This window comes from Heptranchias perlo, chromosome 26 (genome assembly GCF_035084215.1).
Source record: "Heptranchias perlo isolate sHepPer1 chromosome 26, sHepPer1.hap1, whole genome shotgun sequence".
Taxonomy (NCBI): Eukaryota; Metazoa; Chordata; class Chondrichthyes; order Hexanchiformes; family Hexanchidae; genus Heptranchias; species Heptranchias perlo.
In genome coordinates this window covers 43016790-43037695 of record NC_090350.1, presented here as the reverse complement: position 1 = coordinate 43037695, position 20906 = coordinate 43016790, and the positions used below count along the sequence as shown (strand labels likewise).

Below are 20906 nucleotides of genomic sequence, written 5' to 3'. Positions count from 1 at the left end.
GATTAGCAGGCCCTGGGGATTTGTCAGCCTTTATCCCCATTAATTTCCCTAGCACTTTTTTTTACTAATACTGGTTTCCTTCAGTTCCTCCCTCACTAGACCCTTGGTTCCCTAACATTTCTGGCAGGTTATTTGTGTCCTCCTTTGTGAAGACAGAACCAAAGTGTGTGTTAAATTGTTCTGTCATTTCTTTGTTCCCCATTATAATTTCCCCCATTTCTGACTGTAAGGGACCTACATTTGTCTTCCCTAATCTTTTTCTCTTGACATATTTATAGAAGCTTTTACAGTCAGTTTTTATGTTCCCTGCTAGTTTACTCTCGTACTCTATTTTTCCCCTCTTAATCAATCTTTGTCCTCCTTTGCTGAATTCTGAACTGCTCCCAATCCTCAGACTTGCCGCTTTTTCTGGCAATTTTATATGTCTCCTCTTTGGATCTAATACTATCCCTAATTTCTTTTGTAAGCCATGGTTGAGCCACCTTCCCGGTTTTATTTTTGTGCCAGATAGGAATGAATAATTGTTGTAATTCCTGCACAAGTTCTTTAAATATTAGCCATTGCCTATCCACCGTCATCCCTTTTAGTAAAGTTCCCCAATCTATCATAGCCAACTCGCACCTCATATTTTTCGTAATTTCCTTTATTTAGATTCAGGACCCTAGTTTCGGATTCAACTACTTCACTCTCCATCTTAATGAGGAATTCTATCATGTTATGGTCACTCTTCCCTAAGGGACCCTGCACAACAAGATTGTTAATTAATCCTTTCTCATTGCACAATACCCAGTCTAGGATCGCCTGTTCTCCAGTTGGTTCCTCAACGTATTGGTCTGGAAAACCATCATATACACACTCCAGGAATTCCTCCCCCACGGTATCATTGCTAATTTGTTTTGACCAATCTATGTAGATTAAAGTCACCCATGATTAAAGTTGTACCCTTCTTGCATACATCTCTAATTTCCTGTTTAATGCCCTCCACTACTGTTTGGGGGCCTATAGACAACCCCCACGAACGTTTTTTGCCCCTTGGTGTTTCTTAGCTCCACCCATACAGATTCCACAACATGATTTTCCAAGCCAACATCCTTCCTCACTATTGCATTGATTTCCTCCTTTACTAACAATGCTACCCCACCTCCTTTCCCTTTTTTGCTTGTCCTTCCTAAATTTTGAACACCCCTGGATGTTCAGTTCCCATCCTTGGTCACCCTGCAGCCATGTCTCCGTAATCGCAACTATATCATAACCGTTAATATCTATCTGCGCTGTTAATGTGCGGAGCACTCTCAATAAGCTAGATGAATTAAGACACAATGCCTTTAGACTTGTCTTTTTAAGATTGCTAGTCATCTTAGTTTTATTTTGCACTATGGCCCTTTTTGTTTTTCGCCCTTGTTTTCTCTGCCTTCCACTATTGCTTCTTCCCTTTCTGTCTTTTGTTTCTATCCTTGTTTCCCCCTCCTCTGTCTCCCTGCTCAGGTTCCCATCCCCCTGCCATTCTAGTTTAAACCTTCCCCAACAGCACTAGCAAACACCCCCGCGAGGACATTGGTCCCAGTCCTGCTCGGGTGTAACCCGTCCTGCTTGTACAGGTCCCACCTTCCCCAGAACCGGTCCCAATGTCCCAGGAATCTAAATCTCTCCCTCCTACACCATCCCTGCAGCCATGCATTCATCTAGTCTATTCTCCTGTTCCTATACTCACTAGCACGTGACACTGGTAGTAATCCTGAGATCACTACCTTTTGAGGTCCTGCTTTTTAATTTATTTCCTAACTCCTTAAATTCACCTTGCAGGACCTCATCCCTTTTTTTAACTTATGTCGTTGGTACCGATATGGACCACAACTACTGGCTGTTTACCCTCCCCCTCCAGAATGCCCTGCACTACCATTTGTGACCAAGTGTGACAAATATCTGCCTAAGGAAGCAGAAGGAGAAGATGTTAGTGTGGGAGTAATGGAAAAGTAGAAAACTGAAAGAATTACTGAGCAAAGACCTGCGAGTGAAAGAGACTGTGATTTGTTTCATGACCAGTGAATTTGAACTTCACGTCACTTTCATAGAATTACATCGAACATATAGCACAGAAACAGGCCATTCGGCCCAATAGCTCCATGTCGGTGTTTATGCTCCATGCGAGTCTCTTCCCACCCTGCTTCATCTAACCCTGTTAACATATCCTTCTATTCTTTTCTTCCTCATGTGTTTATCCATCTTCCCCTTAAATGCATCTATGCTAATCGCCTCAACTACTCCTAGTGGTATTGAGTTCCACATTCTAACCACTCTGGATAAAGAAAATTTTCCTGAATTTCATATTGGATTTGTTAGTGACTATCTTATATTTATGGCCCCTAGTTCTGGTCTCCTCTGCAAGTGGAAAGATCTTCTCTACGTCTACCCTTTCAAACTCTTCCATAATCTTAAAGACCTGTATCAGGTCACCCCTCAGTCTTTTTTGTAGAGAAAAGAGCTCCAGCCCGCTCAATCTTTCCTGATAGATATAAACACTCAGTTCTGGTTTTCATCCTAATAAATCATCTTTGCACCTTCTCCAGGTGTACTTTCTGTACTGATCTAGTAGTCAGAATTGGTTTAAGTACTTTGCTAGTGCAAGCTTGCTATAGGATGTATTGCTGTCACTTTTTTTTTTAAAAGCTGTAATTTCTATACTGTTTAATGCCATGTGACCTGTTTTAATTGTCTTTTTGATTTGTCAACAGGTGAATTGATTTCACATGGCTGCATCCAAGAAGCATAGAGACTCGATTCAACAGCAGAGCAACACAATAGGTAGAGCACTGAAATTCTGTTTAACAACAAGCATTCTTTTCCTGTGTTCCTGCTTTCTTAAAGTACTTTTTGCACATCCAGTACTGTAAAATTTTCATATTGTTTCCACTAGAAATCTGTTTGGAGAGAGTATTTTGAGTTGTCGAATACTAGGGTGAAGTACTGGTGTTTGGAGTGATTGAAGGGGTGAAATAAATATCTCATGAAATTATTCTTCCCCAAATGTGAAACCAATGAACAAAACCAGTCTGGTTACAACACTGTTTCCCTTTGAATCTCTTGTTGTATTTGGCTGCATGTAAATGGAATCCACTTTCCAAAAGGCTTCAGTTTGCAAACCATGTACAGGCAGATGCAATTGACATGGACTTGCTGGGAATAATTTTTTGTTTTGAAAGCCTTTGTATTCTCAGTTTTATACCAATTATGAAACTGTTAATGGAGGTTATAAAGATGGTGATATGCTCTAGGTTTCACAATGGCATCTGTGTAGTGTCAGTGTTTAGGGGTCAATGTTACTGCGATCCATTCTGAGAGTTGGCTGGCTTCTTGCACACAGTCTTGAGTGGAGAGATGGCTGTCCAGCTGTAACTACACTTGCATTGTAAATGGAACGGTTTCATTTTGTTGCTGCACAGAGGCTGAAGTTGATTGGCTTGAATTGAAATAAATACGTTCACTGTTCTACTGTAATTCAGTGACAGAGGTAGGGTCTCTTGGAACAAAAGCAGAAAATGTTGGAAACAGTCCAAGTCGGGCAGCATTTGTAAAGAAAGGAAAAATGTTGATGTTTCAGGCATAGCCCATCGTCAGAACTGGAAGATATTACAGATGGACAACTCATAAGAAGGAACAGAGTGAAGGAAAGGCTGGTCAAACCGAGGGGTGAAAGCCACCCTGACAGTAATCCATCGATGGAATCCCCATTCTATGCACCAACCTGCTTCCTTCCCCACTGCAGCACCTTCCCGTCCGAGGGCCGATGCAACACCTGTTAACCACCTCCCACACCACTGTTCAAACACTTCTTAAGTGAGACAGCGATTTACTTGTACTACTTCCAACTTTGTGTAATGTATTTGCTGCTCACAGTGCTGCCTCCTGTACATTGGGGACACCATAAGTATTGCTTTGCTGAACACCTCCGTTCTGTCTGCAAATACAACTCTGAACCCCCTGTTCCTTGCCATTTTAATTCTCCATCTCACCCTGACCCCTCTGTGCTTGTGTTCTACACTGTTCCAGTGAAGCTCATCACAAGCTTGAGCATCTTTCTGTGGGAACTTTGCAGCCGTCAGGCCTCAATATTGTTTTCAGACGTTGATCATGGATCCTCTATTCTCAATGACATGCTGGGAATGTAGGATGGCTGTACTGTTGCTTCTGGTGTGAGGGAGGGTGCAGGTTAGTGCTTGGAATAGGGATTTCCATCAGTACACCTCTCCATGGTGTTGACCTGTCTCTCTTCCAGATATCCTGGGCCACTGGAGCCTGCTTTGCTTTGCCAGGTTTCATGCTTTCCCCTCTCCAACTTAGCTAACCTGCTTTAACTATTCACACTTTCCCTGGGTCTTATGTCTTTTTATTCTTCTAATTTCTCCCATCGTACCTTCTTTTGTCTAACACTATTTACTTCTGTCTTAACCACCTCCTGTTCTCCACCTAATCACTTTACAGCTTATTCTTTTCTTGAGTATGTCCCTCCCCTCGCTCTGTTCCTTGTTATGAGCTGTCCGTCTGTAATACCTTCCTGTTCTGATGAAGCTATGCCTGAAACGTCATTGTTTTTCCCTTTACAGATGTTGTTTGACTTGCGAAGTGTTTCCAACATTTTCTGTCTTTGTTTCAGATTTCCAGGATCTGCAGCATTTTGTTTGTCTTTATTGGCAGGGGGAAATTGAGTTGGTTTTAATGGGGTGCTTTTTTTGAGCGCTGTTATCCCCATTGTCCTACTGAGCAGATATAAACCGCTGCAGGCACCACATGTACTAGTACTTTTTTCCCATCTACATTTTCCTACCTATATACCTTCCAAGGTTCTGATTCCTTGCTGGGGTACATATCATGGATGCTGGCTGCCCTTGGGGACATTGTTCAAATAGACATTCCTCATTTGAGTCAAAACAGTGAGTGGCAGGCGATTTGACTGTAAGGAGCTGATCTCAATCCAGTCCTCATGACACAAGGGTCACTGGATAGCAACTGGGGGAAGACTTCACCCTTCTCCCTCTTCCCCCTCCCTTCATTCCAAGTTAGTACTTCAAAAGGAGTTGAAAGAAATTTACTGACAGTGGGAGTTTCCTGAGTCCATCTCCCTCCTGCCCTTTTCTTGTAGTTGCATGCACTTGATAAATATTCATAATTATTAAAAGGGAAACTATCAAAGCAATTTTTTGTTTAGTTTTTAAAATACCTTCGAAGTTGATCATAATTTGCTTTGAAATAAGAATGTATTCTTTTAGTTTATTTCCTTTCCTGACAGCCTGCTATTGTAGCATTCAGTGATTGAAGCAGTCTAGTGTTGACACTGGTCTGAGATCTGCCTTGCCTTAAATATCTCTGCTAACACAAACACTGATTGTCGATGTAAGCATTAACAAGCTTGTCTGTACTGTTCAGGTTCAGACAGGTATCATGGTATTTTTTTTTCCTTCAGAAAATGCCACTCCTCCCAGCTGTCTGCTCTCAAAATTCATTACAGCTGTCTATAAATGGGAAATATTTTGTGGGTTTTTGGCCCTGGAGTGATGTTCAACAAAATGAGTGCTTGAAATTTTGCATCTAGATAAGTGTTTTATTTCAAGCCAAAGTGTCTGGCATATTTTCAAATTGATAATTCACACGTTCTTTTCGCTGTATGATCTTTGTACATCTCATCGCTACAAAAGTATTGCTTGGTATTGTGGCGAAGAATAAAAATGTATTCTGCAAAACAGTCTCCAATCCCTGTGACTATGCTTAGTACCTTGCTGTCAAACCTGAAACCAGCACGTTTTGACAGCTGCTAGTCACATTCTGCCACAGGTGCTTGGAGTGGTTCAAGGCTGAGTTAGGTGTGTACGTGTGGCACTTTTAACCATATGTTCCCTGCTAAATTTTTCATGGTGCTGCTTTGGATGAGCACTCATGTAAATTGGAAGTAGAATTGTTGATTTGTTGTATCTGCTGTCCCATTTTAGAAATAGAAACACAAATTATACCTGTAGTGAAATTCTATATTCAGTGCCTAACTAGGGTGTGTATGGCTGAACGTGTCTGCTCAATGTAATGCTGGACTGTGGGGTAAGTGGCGAGGCCGCATTTTTCTGGGGATTGTACTTTTTTCTTTTCCAGGTATGTAGCATATTTTATATAATTAGATTCCAATACCTCTCCCTCCCCTAATTCAACAAAGCATTTTTTGTGAAAATGTATTTTTTTTTCCCCTACGGTCCCATTTTTATCTAAATACCCATAGTTTATCTGTCAATGCCATTAGGCAGGGAATTGATTGATGTGTATTACCTTGAAATAAGGAAAATGGTGGGGTGCAGGAAGCAAGGTGAGGTAAATAGTTAAAAATATTGGGGGGGATGGGGACCAAGTGAAGTTGCAAGTTGTAACTTTTTCAGAGCCCTGCATGCTAAATTGCTGTAACAGCATGTGTATATAAAGTGTTTTGCTTGGTACACCTTTGTTATAACTGAAGTGATGGGTTGATTGTTCACATATGAATTTTTGTCTAAAGTGCAAGCTTTAGTGAGATTTGCCCAGTGCCGAGGGACATGCTATACTGTGTAGTGTTTGGACACTTTGTTGGGCGGTGGTGAGGATTCTGATTTGGGCAGACACTGAGCGAATCTTTTCTGTGGATGGAAGTCTGAGGATAGACCTATAGCGCACACCCAGCAGGATACCACCAGCAAAAGTGGATGGCTGGGAATTGGATGCTTGCTTGCCCGCCCTCTTGCTCAGTGATGTTACATGGTCTTGCAATCCCAATGAGGGAGTAAAGAACTTGGACAGTGAGGAAGGAGAAAAATATTTCTGTTAGGACAAATTTGTTCATGTTTGTGATTTTCTTGCTATTTTGAGCAACTTTGAAGTGGTTCATTTTGTGATGTCTGTGTGCACATGCACTGGGAGGCTTTATCTTGCACTCCTATTGTGGAAGGGAGAAGCTTCTATTATCCAACATCCAAGATCTCTGAACTTGTGTAAGAAATAATTTACATTCAGTCAAAAATGCACCTTCAAAGTCTTTGCTTGACCCATTTGTAAACCTTATACCAGCAGCTTAACAGAATACAGACAAACTGGCAAGTCAGCTAAGGGCAGAAGTTTACAGCTGTGATGCTTTATTGCCTTCAGCACTATCGAAGTGTATAATTATAAATGAAGACTGAATGTAAGAGGAGGACTGGACTTAAAAGGAATAGAGGTATTCTATACCTCCTGGTTGGGTTAGATGAAGAGGGTCCTGTGGAGCATAAACACCGGCATGGACCAGTTGGGCCGAATGGCCTGTTTCTGTGCTGTAAATTCTATGTAATCTGGAGCAAAGCAGAATAACGTAAAATTTCAAATATTAAGATTGAGGGAGAAATTCCCAAAGAATGGAGATTGATGGAGGTGTGAAATGGGAGGGGGACTCGTACTGCAAAAAATCAGGGGCATCAATTGCAAGATCTCCAGATTGTATAAAAACATGCGTGAACCCTATCCTGCAGGAATTATAGTAAGTTATGAAAATAATACATTAGCAGTAGTTGTAATTAAAACACCAAAGCCATGTATCAGCATTCGTTAGTGAAATATTAGAGATTTATCCTGTTCTGGAGCTACTTGTTAACTTTTTAATTAAATGCTTTACATTTGAGATGAGATGACCCCATAGGATGGGGTGGTGTTAGAGAGAAGAGGGCTGTAATCAGTTTTTAGTTGTATATAAATAATATGCTAGCCTAATCTTGTAAGTGATGCCAAAATTCAACCAGCATATTGGGAAGGGAAAAAAGGCTATGTATGCAGTCAAGAAGTTGGCATTTCACCAAATGCAGTCTTGTTTTAAACTGCACATAAATCATCCTCCGTATGAAGAAATGAATAAATCAGACTTGGTAGAGAACGCACGAGCACTTTTTCCCCTTCCTTGTTTTCCTACATATTCCTTTGGTTTCTCCTGAGGGTTTTAACTTGCTGGGTACATATTCATGGGTGCAGGCTGAGTGAGAAATTCCCAAAGAATGGAGATTAATGTCTGGACATCAGGTGAAAACTGTCTTGGGGACCTGGTTCTAATGGACAATCCTCATTTTGAGTCAAAATGGTGAGTACATAAGAACATAAGAAATAGGAGCAGGAGTAGGCCAATCGGCCCCTCGAGCCTGCTCCGCCATTCAATAAGATTATGGCTGATCTGATCCTAACCTCAAATCTAAATTCATGTCCAATTTCCTGCCCGCTCCCCGTAACCCCTAATTCCCTTTACTTCTAGGAAACAGTCTATTTCTGTTTTAAATTTATTTAATGATGTAGCTTCCACAGCTTCCTGGGGCAGCAAATTCCACAGACCTACCACCCTCTGAGTGAAGAAGTTTCTCCTCATCTCAATTTTGAAAGAGCAGCCCCTTATTCTAAGATTATGCCCCCTCGTTCTAGTTTCACCCATCCTTGGGAACATCCTTACCGCATCCACCCGATCAAGCCCCTTCACAATCTTATATGTTTCAATAAGATCGCCTCTCATTCTTCTGAACTCCAATGAGTAGAGTCCCAATCTACTCAACCTCCTCATATGTCCGCCCCCTCATCCCCGGGATTAACCGAGTGAACCTTCTTTGTACTGCCTCGAGAGCAAGTATGTCTTTTCTTAAGTATGGACACCAAAACTGTATGCAGTATTCCAGGTGCGATCTCACCAATACCTTATAACTGCAGCAATACCTCCCTGTTTTTATATTCTATCCCCCTAGCAATAAAAGCCAACATTCCGTTGGCCTTCTTGATCACCTGCTGCACCTGCATACTAACTTTTTGATTTTCTTGCACTAGGACCCCCAGATCCCTTTGTACTGCAGTACTTTCCAGTTTCTCGCCATTAAGATAATAACTTGCTCTCTGATTTTTCCTGCCAGAGTGCATAACCTCACATTTTGCAATATTGTATTGCATCTGCCAAATCTCCGCCCACTCACCCAGCCTGTCTATATCCCCTTGTAGGTTTTTTATGTCGTCCTCACTCTCTACTTTCCCTCCCATCTTTGTATCATCTGCAAACTTTGATATGTTACACTCGGTCCCCTCCTCCAAATCGTTAATATAGATTGTAAAGAGTTGGGAACCCAGCACCGACCCCTGTGGAACACCACTGGCCACTGGTTGCCAGTCCGAGAATGAACCATTTATTCCAACTCTCTGCTTCCTGTTAGATAACCAATCCTCCACCCATGCCAGAATATTACCCCCAATCCAGTGATTCTTTATCTTGAGCAATAATCTTTTATGTGGCACCTTGTCGAATGCCTTCTGGAAGTCTAAATACACTACGTCCACTGGTTCCCCTTTATCTACCCTGTACGTTATGTCCTCAAAGAACTGAAGCAAATTTGTCAGTCATGGCTTCCCCTTCGTAAAGCCATGCTGACTTTGTCCTATTAAATTGTTTATCCAAATGTTCTGCTACTGTCTCCTTAATAATAGACTCCAAAATTTTACCCACCACAGATATTAGGCTAACTGGTCTATAATTTCCAGCCTTCTGCCTACTACCCTTTTTTAAATAAGGGTGTTACATTAGCAGTTTTCCAATCTGCCGGGACCTTTGCCGAGTCCAGAGAATTTTGGAAAATTATTACCAAAGCATCCACAATCCCTACTGCCACTTCCCTCAAGACCCTCGGATGTAAGCCATCAGGTCCAGGGGATTTATCCGCCTTGAGTCCCATTAATTTACTGAGTACCAATTCCTTAGTGATTTTAATCGTATTTAGCTCCTCCCCACCCCCCCCCCCCCACCTCGAGCCCCCTGTTTGTCCAGTGTTGGGATATTCTTAGTGTCCTCTACCGTAAAGACTGAAACAAAATATTTGTTCGGCATTTTTGCCATCTCCATGTTTCCCACCATTAATATCCCGGCCTCATCCTCTAAGGGACCTACGTCTGCCTCAGCCACCCTTTTTCTTTTTATATAACTGTAGAAACTCTTGCTATCTGTTTTTATATTTTTTGCTAATTTATTTTCATAATCTATCTTCCCTTTCTTAATCAATCCTTTAGTTACTTTTTGCTGTCTTTTGAAGACTTCCCAGTCTTCTATCCTCCCACTAAGTTTGGCTACCTTATATGTCCTTGTTTTTAGTCGGATACTATCCTTAATTTCTTTACTTAGCCACGGATGGCTGTCATTTCTTTTACACCCTTTTTTCCTCGGTGGAATATATATTTTTTTGAAAGTTGTAAAATAACTCCTTGAATGAACACCACTGCTCATGTACCGTCTTACCCTTTAAACTATTTTCCCAGTCCACTTTAATCAATTCCACTCTCATACCATCATAGTCTCCTTTATTCAAGCTCAGTACGCTTGTTTGAGAACCAACCTTCTCACCCTCTAATTGGATATGGAATGTAACCATGTTATGGTCACTCATTCCAAGGGGATCCTTAACTAGGACATTATTAATTAATCCTGGCTCATTACACAGGACCAGGTCCAAGGTTGCTTGCCCCCTTGTAGGATCAGTTACATACTGCTCAAGAAATCCATCCCTGATGCACTCAATAAACTCTTCCTCAAGGCTGCCCTGCCCAATTTGATTTGTCCAGTTAATATGATAGTTAAAATCCCCCATAATTATAGCTGTTCCCTTATTACATGCCCCGACTATTTCCTGATTAATACTTCTTCCAGCAGAGTTGCAACTATTAGGAGAGGCCTATATACTACGCCCACGAGTGTTTTTTTCCCCTTATTATTCCTTATCTCTACCCAAACTGTTTCATTATCCTGATCCTTTGTCCCAATATCTTTTCTCTGTATTACAGTGATTCCTTCCTTTATTAACATAGCCACCCCACCTCCCCTTCCTTCCTGCCTGTCCTTCCTGATTGTTAAATACCCTGGCATATTTAATTCCCAGTCGTTGTCACCCTGCAGCCATGTTTCTGTAATGGCCACAAGATCATACCCATACGTCGTTATTTGTGCCGTTAACTCGTCCATTTTGTTACGAATGCTACGTGCATTCAGATAAAGAACTTTCAAATATGTTTTGTGACACTTAGTTCCTGCTTTTTCCTTTAACACTTTACCTTTTACTCCATACCTTCTGTCCCTTCCTGACACGCTTTCCTCTGTCTCTCTGCTCAGGTTCCCAACCCCCTGCCACAGCTTTGATGCTGGGCTAATCGCCTTATGCCTTCTAGTTTTTATTTTATCTGTCGTGCCTAAAGTACACTTTCTTTCCGCTGCTCCATGCTTTTCCCTTTCACTTGTCCTTGAACAACTGTTTGTACTATTTGTATTATAGATTTCCCCTGTGTCTTCCCCTCTCTTGCTGCTCTCAACTTTATTCCCTTCTGACTCCCCGCTCAGGTTCCCATCCCCCTGCCACTCTAGTTTAAACCTTCCCCAACAGCACTAGCAAACACCCCCGCGAGGACATTGGTCCCGGTCCTGCTCGGGTGTAACCCGTCACGCTTGTACAGGTCCCACCTTCCCCAGAACCAGTCCCAATGTCCCAGGAATCTAATTCCCTTCCTCCTACACCATCCCTGCAGCCACGCATTCATCCTGTCTATTCTCCTGTTCCTATACTCACTAGCACGTGGCACCGGTAGTAATCCTGAGATCACTACCTTTGAAGTCCTGCTTTTTAATTTATCTCCTAACTCCTTAAATTCACCTTGCAGGACCCCATCCCATTTTTTACCTATGTCGTTGGTACCAATATGGACCACAACTACTGGCTGTTCACCCTCCCCCTCCAGAATGCCCTGCAGGTATTTTGACTAAAAGGAGCATTGCAACTGATCCCAATCCAGTCCTCACTTGATGCAAGAGTCACTGGATAGCAATTGGGGGCAAGGACCCTGGCAGACTTCACCTCTTCCTCTTCACTTCATTCCAAGTTCGCACTTCAAAAGGAGTTGAAAGAAATTTACTGACCGTATTGACCAGAGGCCAATAATCTATTTCATATGGGTAGCCCTGTACTGCCTATTGCATATAACAGCTGCTACCGTAATTAAACAGGTGATCAGAAACGGTGTAGCATCAGTATGAATTCAAGCACTGATAAAGGTGGAAATGTTTGCCTCCTGAATCGGCCTCATTACAAAATGAACCCACTTGCAGAGGGAGAGGTGTGGGCTTTGTGGCAGCGCGCTGTTATGATGGGTACTTGTCAGGTTGCAGATATCTTAACTTGTGCTGTCCTGTGCTTGTGTGTAACTTTTGCTGGGAGGAACAATGTCCCAGGTGAGGTGTAGTAGTGTAAATGGAGATCTGATCTTATCTGTATTCTGATTGTATTGGCTACAATGAAGTTTCAGTTTTTGGACCCTTCGGCACAATATAGGCCATTGGTTATACCACAAGCCCATTCAGCAAAACCCTAATGGGCATTTGTTTAATAATCTGCAGCTACTTTTGAGTATAGAAGAAACTCTGGGAAGGTTGCTGTACAGAGCTGCTTGTCACAGACTGGCTGGATTAAAATGCTTTAATAACTGATTGGAGCTAATTGGGCCAGGCATTTGGCTGTGCAGCTTCAGATGGATGAGGTCAAATTTCTTCTAGTTTTTGATGATCTAAACTTTGACTTTGGCAGGATTGATCAGTTGAGAAGATTAAGCTAACCGAAGTGGAAATGTGAATATTTGGATTTGGCAGCTCAGCATATCGTAATGTGGCTGTTTGCAGTGCCAGGCTAGGTTACAATTGCTTGTTTTCCTTGCTCCTGTCTGTCTCTGCATTTTTCTTTTTTCACTGTATATGGGTATCAATAGTCAGAGTCCGAGGCCTCCCATATTTTCCATGTCACCATTTTGCAGTAGTTTTCATCCAAAACTAAAAGAATCAAGAGTCCTGAATTTTTAATTTTATCTAATTACTTTTGTAGCAAAAATTAGAAATTTAATTTTTTGGAAGATATTTGTGTGAAACAAAAACAGATTAGTCTGCCTATAGCTGTTCCTGTATTTATTCTTTTCACATTTCAACTTGGTTGACTAGTTTAATTGACATGTAAAACTTGGTTGACTAGTTTAATTGACATGTAAAATATATAGTTGGGTGTAACTATTACACTTCCCTCTTTCAAATGAACTCATGTTGCTGTAGTAATAAAAGTTGCTGCTCTGCAGCTGATTTGTTTTTCTGTATAGCCAAAGTGTTTGTCCAAATTGTTTAAGTATGGGCCTAAATCTCACATTGGCTAAAAATGATTGCAGAGCCTGCCCCTTGCTGTCTAAGGACCTGAGGCTGTGAAAAATCAATGTCCCACAAAGCATGGAAGAAGGTTTTTGTGACTTTCCTGAGCTTTCGAGTCCTGACTCCAGCCATTCCTGAATGGGTCAGTAATGATGGGATGCCAAGGCTTTTTATTTCCCCAATAGAAAGTGTGAAGGTGCACCTCCTACCAAACAGTTATAGAGCAGCTTGGGTCATTACAAGTGTTTTAGAAGGAGTCAGTGCTGCAGAGCTTCCATCACCAGAGGTCCTCTGTTTCCTAGTGATGAAATATAAATGCTTGGGAACTTGAACATCTCTCACCTTCAGTAGTCTAGTGAAAATCACTTCACTGATTTAACACACATTTCTGGCCAGACTGCGATTAACTGAGTGGAGACTTTTCTGCAATTCAGTCCCAAGTCTTTGAAACAGGAAACAGTGAGAAAGACACAGTGGTATTGAACCATATAGCCCAGTAAGGCCCCAGGTCTGATCCCTGGTTAGTGCAGAAGGAGTTGATCTTGGTTAGGTTGCATACTAGGAATAGTAAAGTTGGCTGTGGTGCTTTTTGATTCGGAGGGGAAAAATATTTCTAATCATCCAGTAACCCCTCCTGGAAAGTGTCTGGACAACAGGTGAAAACAGAATCGCACTCTGCTGTGACTCCCTCCATTGTTGAATGTCCTGTCAATATGCTAGTGAGGCTCAGGCATAGAGACTGCCCACCTGGAGGAGGCTGATGTCATAGCAACCAAACCTCAGTGGAACTTGGGGTCTTCAGGAAAGGAAGTAGAAAGGGAATTTTTGTTTTTGCAGAACCTGTGATTTTCATCCAAGATTCTAGTTCTGTGTTCAATGTAGCATAAAAGCAGGAGAAAAAAAATTTGATCCTAAAAAGTTGGATAATGTGTGAGCAATTTTCAGCTGGCATAGTTGGCATGGCTGTCTGCATGCTATGATATTCATGTTTAACAGTGTCTGTTCATTATTGGTTTTCGAATGAATGCAAGCAGTAATAACAGCCTGTAACCTGTCAGTGTTTGATATGGAATACCAGCACCTGCTGCATGGGAATGTGCACGGAATGCAGGAAGGACAAGGTTAGTTGTGAAAAATGCTGTATGTTAAGTTGCATGGTTGTACATTCTAGTGCTCTTGGCTAGTAGGTACCTTTCTCCACCTGTTGGGCAGTACCTTTTCAGATTACTTGTAGGACCTTTGCTCTGTGGGGTGGGGAAACCTGACCAACTTTTCCAGACAAAATAAAATTTCACTCCCTTGCCTTGGGGACTGAAGCCGATTTATATTGTTGGGCTGGCTGAGATTAGCTAACTCAAGAAGACCTGGATCTGAAACTAGACACCCCTGGTTCATGTGTCTCGTACTACGCAATCTATGCTCCTAATAAATTTCAAATGATTGTGCTTGAGGTGAACGTAAACTTCTCCAGTTCAAATAAACATTTGAACCTGCTGAACAGTTTTTAAACTGAAAATTGTGAGTGGAATTTGAATGTTTTTTTGCCTCAGGCATGCAGGTTTGCTTCACAAACTATTGCAGTGCATTCGGAGTGTAACTGTATCTTTTGGCCCAAGTGAGTAGATCCACAGGAACAGTAAACCACAACGTGCTAGCCGAAATATCTCAACCCCAAATGAATAACACAAATTGAGTGAGGAGCAGTGTTGTACGATAACCCAACTGTTGTAAATCTAACCTTCCCACTTGTTACAAAAACTAAATTTTAATAAAAGTAAATCTTGAGTTTGGTTTTAAGGAGGTTAATTTTGAATTGCTGGTCAAGTTTCACACTCCAGTACAATATGGAGTTGAAAGAATCAGCTGTAGGTAAAAGGGGCTGTGAATTACAGAAGCTGTAGCTGATATTGCAGTTAAAAGGTAGTGTTTATTCATCATTCTATCCCTAGAGCTCTTGTAATTAACAATGTCAGCCCAATTAAAGGTGATATTGTTATGGGGTATGTTCTGTGGTCTTTTTCCCCCCCTCCCCCGTTTTCTCCTCCCTGAAAAGCAGAGCTGCATGCTGTGGCAAGGTTCTGTGGTTGCTGGTGGGATTCCATGGCCCAAGTGGTCTTCCATCGTGTGTGACCTTAATCAGTGAGTGGCGGCAGGTTTGATAGTGAAGGCCTTAACAGCTGAGCCTGAAATCCATCGAGATGTCCAGCAGGGATCACTGGATAGAGATAAGGAGCAGAAATTCAGGGATACCAAGGGTAATTTTTTATTTGTCCTTTCCCACCCAACACTGCTGCCCCACCAGATCAACTAACTTAGCATAGGGACTGAACCAGGAACCCCTCTGGTATCACATGTGGTGCATTACTCATTGGTTCACTCAAGGAAGCTGGTTATAGTATTGGGGAAAATATTAATGGTTTTACCTTTTCCTGTTGCATAATGTTTGTTAATTTTAGACTCAAGTTATCTGGAAAATAGGGATTTCTGTACTTGCTGATCTACATTGGCTCCCGGTCCAGCAACGCCTTAATTTTAAAATTCTCATCCTTGTTTTCAAATCCGTCCATGTTTTTGCCCCTCCCTATCTCTGTAACCTCCTCTAGCTCTAAATCCTCCGTGATCTCTGCACTCCTTCAATTCTGGTCTCTTGCGCGTCCCTGATTTTAATCGCCCCACCATTGGCGGTTGTGCCTTCAGCTGTCTAGGCCCTAAGCTCTGGAATTCCCTCCCTAATCCTCTCTGCCTCTCTACCTCTCTCTCCTTTTAAGTCGCTCCTTCAAACCTACCTCTTTGACCAAGCTTTTGGTCACCTGTCCAAATATCTCATGTAGCTCAGGGTCAAATTTTGTTTGGTAACCCTCCTGTAAAGCGCCTTGGGACGTTTTACTACGATGAAAGATGCTGTATAAATGCAAGTGGTTGTTGATACTGGTGATCTAGAGACTAAATACTGGAAATTCCCTAACCAAAACTATGAACGGTAATGTCAGCAGAGTGGGGCCCTACGTTTCTGCAGAGTAACAGAATTTTGCTGGATTTGAAACTACAGTCTCTACCCCAGGGCAACATTATAACAGTGACTACACTTCAAAAGTACTTCATTGGCTGTAAAGTGTTTTAGGACGTCATGAGGTTGTGAAAAGCACTGTATAAATGCAAGTCTTTCTTTCTGGGACCATTACTTTCTCGAGTAATGGTCACTGTCTAATCTAATCCCTGCACTTTGGATATGTTCATCCATATGGACCTCTTGTATTAAACTTATGTTCTTCCAGTGTACCAAAGTGACACATCTAAAAATATCTATATGCATTTGAGAGAGGTCCCAGAAGTTGATAGCTTAGATTCGGTGCAGTTAGATACAGAATCAATCTTCCTCTGCTGTCTCAGCAGTGCGCCTTAACCTCAAACTGAGGACTTCCTGCTACGGTAGTGAAAATGTTTCCATTCGCCACAGTAGTTATCGTTGTCTTTGAGGTGACAACTTGTGCTATGGGCCTGTATTTGTTAGGGATTAGATTGAGACTGCCCAAAATTTTGAGGGATAAGATTTTCCTTCTGGGAACCTGAGACCCAGAAGAGAAAAATCCAGGTGTTTCTGTTCATGCGCTCTATGTGGAGTGAGTTGTATAAACAATTATAGTTAGGGTAAACCACTCCATTTACATTAGGAATGTTGTGTAAGTGAACCGTCAAATGGATAAGTTCAGCCATCCGGTGCACTCAGTGGGGAGCCATGCTCAAAGGCAACATGAGGCAGAAAATCAGGGCTACAATGTCGCAACCTGGTCTCCAAACTCCGCTCCCTTCGAGCACAGCTTCCTTGTTGGGGTGCAGGATCACTACATTTACCATTTAAAAATTACAAGCCTTTCTATCTCCATCATCTAGAAATTTACAAACTTTATTCATTGCTATTACTAAGCATTGAACGCAGTTTGAGCAGTTACGCAATAAACCAGCGTTCGTCGAAGCAAAATGCAGTCATGATAAAATATCGGTGGCAGGCATGTGGTATTTTAAAATGAATCCTTTCTCTCACCACAGATTCTGATGTACCGAGAGGAAGTTATGCTGAAACAGAGTGGCAAACACCAATACTTTCAGAAAAGTTCCAACGCAGGACGGAAAGGCGGCCTAGTACAGCGGACAGTGGAGATACCGCTTTGGGAACATCTTGTTCTGATAGCACAGACGGTGAGTTGAATAGAAATACGTGAAAAAAAAGTGCAGTTTGCATAAGTGCTTTGAGGTTTTAAGCGGCATGGCACGCATCTTCATTAAATAATGGACTCTGAGCTCTCTGCCTCAGACTGTGTAACTGGACCATGTTTGGTTCCTGATCAGTGTCGAGTCAGTTGATCTCGGTTGCAATAGTGCCCCTGGGTGAGGCAGGGGAAAATCAGCCAGGATTGATAATTTCAGTCAGTAACCCCTGTTGGAAAGTACACATATGAATGTTGAGTGAGGACTGGATTGGACTTGGCTGTGATGCCCCTCTTCCATAAAATAGTCTTCTGACATTCACTGTTTAGACTCACATACGAAGTGTCACTTGTGTGAAGTACCAGGGACAGCTAGATGGAGATACTGCCTTGAGGGCAGAAAATTAGCAACAACAAAAAAAAACTCTTTGAAAGTAATACGTTTGCATGTAGTGTAGTTATCTTTTGGCACATGTATGTTTGAAACTTGACAAAACTTGCACATTGAGACTTATGTAACTGGCTATGTAAAGCAACCCTATATTTCCACACTCTATTCCTTTCATTTATAGGCCATACTCTGTCAAAAGATGTTTCTTGGCTCTGTTGGTAGTACCGTCACCTCTGAGTTGTAAGTTTGTGGGTTCAGCCCCACTCCAGAACATAACCTGGACTGATACTTCAGTGCAGTACCGAGTGCTGTCTTTTAGTTGAGACATTAATGTGTCATCAGATGGTTGCCTGCCTGTTCAGGTAGATGTTGGAGATCTCATAACACTTTTCAAAGAACAAGGAGTTTTTCTGGTGTTGTGGCCAACATTGTTCCCTCAACCAACATCACCAAAAGAACAGATTTTCATTTATTTCATTGCTTGTTGTGGAGCCTTGCTTGTGCAAATTGGCCATGGCAAGCTGTGGCTAAATTTCAAAAAGAAATTCATATGAAGTGCTTTAAGATGCCTTTTGAGATTTGATGGGGCGTTGGATAAGGATCCTGGGGGCGTGCCCTCGCAAGGGGCGACGCGCCCCGTGCTGCTATTTGTAAGGGTGGGTCTCCAGTAGTGAGTCACTATCGGATATGGAAAGATAAGCTGCCAAAAGCATGTCATTGCATAGGGAGTGGATGACTAGTACAGAGAATGTGTACCTCAATTATACTCTGGTAAAATCAGTATGTAATCATGTTGCAGACTCCTTGTTTCTAGCTTGAAGAACAGTCTGACTCCTCAAACATGCACTAGTGGTATATAATATGGCCTCTTCTCAAAAGACTTTATTTCCAATGCTAATGCTATGGGGTAGGTTGTGTAACAGCCTATTGTAAAGTAGAATTGCTTTGATATTCTCCATTGGATGTGTATAATTGATAGAGGAATTGGCACAACATTCACTAATGGGCTCTAAGAAATGGGTGCTTTGCTTTTGGTGCCAATGCCTGTTCTCTGACAGGGCTGTGACTGATAGAATATTTAAATGTCAATAGTATTTTGACAATTAGAAATTGAATCTGATTTTGTCATGAAATATCTAAACTCTGTCATGCTGTACGTTGTAGCTCATTCATATTTTTCAGCTATTGTTTATCTGCTAAGCTATTGACCTAAAAAAAACATGATGTCTAACTACAACAATGTTACTGCTCTTGTACAGAGTTAGATCTAGCAGCAGTCTCTGAGTTCCCCATGTGACGAGTTCTTGATCTTGCCGGTATCGTGGGGGGGGAGGTGCCAATCCAAGTTGAAACAGTCTGGGCTCCGAGCCACTTCAACATACATTAGTTAGGAGTGGGTATTCTTTCTGCCTTCTCAGTTACAGAATGATCTATGATGCAAGGAGACCTAAATAGAGAAAACGTTTATTTGAAGAAACTAAACTGGGTATGTACAGTAATGTACCGTGTCCATACTGGCAGGCTACATATGCAGCCAGTCTGAGCTGATCTGTAATATCTGACTTTGTGGTATATTTGTGCAGTATATTGAAATACCAGTCACTCAGTGCTTATTTAAGTATCTGGACTCGATGCAGTATGTTTGTCTATGTCCAGCTATATTCTTACCAGTGCTAGTCGCAGGTGACCTGTGCTAGACAGATGATGGTGGGGTGGTAAATGCTGTTGTTTCTCAAGATTAAATCTATAAGCTATTTTAATAACACTTGTGATTTGACGCCCCCAAAATCTTTCAAATCTCGAGGAATTGATAGAAAAATCTGCAATTGCTGAAAACTTGGAAAAAACATCATTAAATGCTAGAAATACACAGCATTCTTGTGATAAAGGGTCTGTGCCTGAAACATTAATCGCTCTGCCTCGCTCTCTGCGCCCGCGCGATCGTGATGGACTTGCTGAGCATTTCCAGCATTTTCTTTTCTAAATCTAATGTTGAGCGTGTTTGGGAATTGTGTACATTTCTTAAACTCCTGAAACTCAACTTTCATAATTCATAGAAATGTCTTTTTGTTCTTGTGAAATTCGTGGATTGAACCTGGAATATTTTACTCTCAAAGTCCAATTACTGTATCTCTAAGTCTGACTGAGTTAGTGGACCATATTCAAGTTTTGCATTTCCTTTCGTGAAACTTGAGAAGCAGTGCTAATTATACCAGCAACCCTTTTTGCCAATGTTCTCTCTGACAAAATGGAACGAGGTGTCCTCAATTCCGCCCCCCCAGCCCCTTCAACCAGCCACTTAGCTTGATTCTGGGGAATACAGTTAGTTTCACTTATGCTATTGGTCAGCAACCATTTGAATGTCTGAGCAAAGCTGGTGTTGAAGGTGAAAGCTGGGGCATTCAGTTGTTTCGTAGCGTACTTGAAATGTCACTGGTCGGTGTTACACCAATGGATTTTATTGTGGACTAGGTGTTGCATTCCAGAGATTTATGAAGGTAAGTTTTATCCAGTAAGAATCTAAATAGGATTTTAACAATTCGGACCTCATTCCCCGTTTTGTTTTTACCTTTTATAAACCTCGTAACTAATTTTAAAATGAATTGCATTGAGTGAAGCTCAAGTCAGCCATTAATAATCCAGTCCATTTTGTAGCTATCTGAAACTTCTGTAGATGATAGTGTCTAAAAATAGTGTTTGTTTTTCCATGGATGCTGTTGGCAAAAATACTTGATCACATAATATCTATAGCTGGTTGAGATTTGTTTTATTACTAGTGGCTGCATAGAGATTATTATTGAAGGTTTGGTACAGTACTTCTATATCTGTCAGATCAGCTTGTCGAAGCGGTACAACTCCCCTCCCAGAGGGGCCAGTCAATTACTAATGGAACCTAGTTCTGTGTTGCAGCATTACTGATGTATTAAACTGCAAATTTAAATGTAATCTACTCTTTGAAAACATGATTTCAATAACTGTTAAATACTTCTTATTTGCAAAACTAATTGGGTGTAAAATGTTTATACAGCTTTGAAATGCCCTGTACGGCCCTGGGAACCTGGCTGAGTGTGCAGCTTCATTTTCTGTTTCCCCT

General features: G+C 41.6%; 1 protein-coding gene across 1 annotated transcript in view; it reads left to right on the top strand.

The window, feature by feature from the left end:
- The window catches only part of cep85 (centrosomal protein 85), a 77384-nt gene that overhangs the window by 19968 nt on the left and 36510 nt on the right, over window positions 1-20906 (top strand). The window contains exons 2-3 of the mRNA XM_068006915.1: window positions 2733-2802; window positions 17264-17413. Coding sequence (XP_067863016.1) covers window positions 2748-2802; window positions 17264-17413 — 205 coding nt within the window. The 5' untranslated portion in view covers window positions 2733-2747. The remainder of the gene's footprint in view (window positions 1-2732; window positions 2803-17263; window positions 17414-20906) is intronic.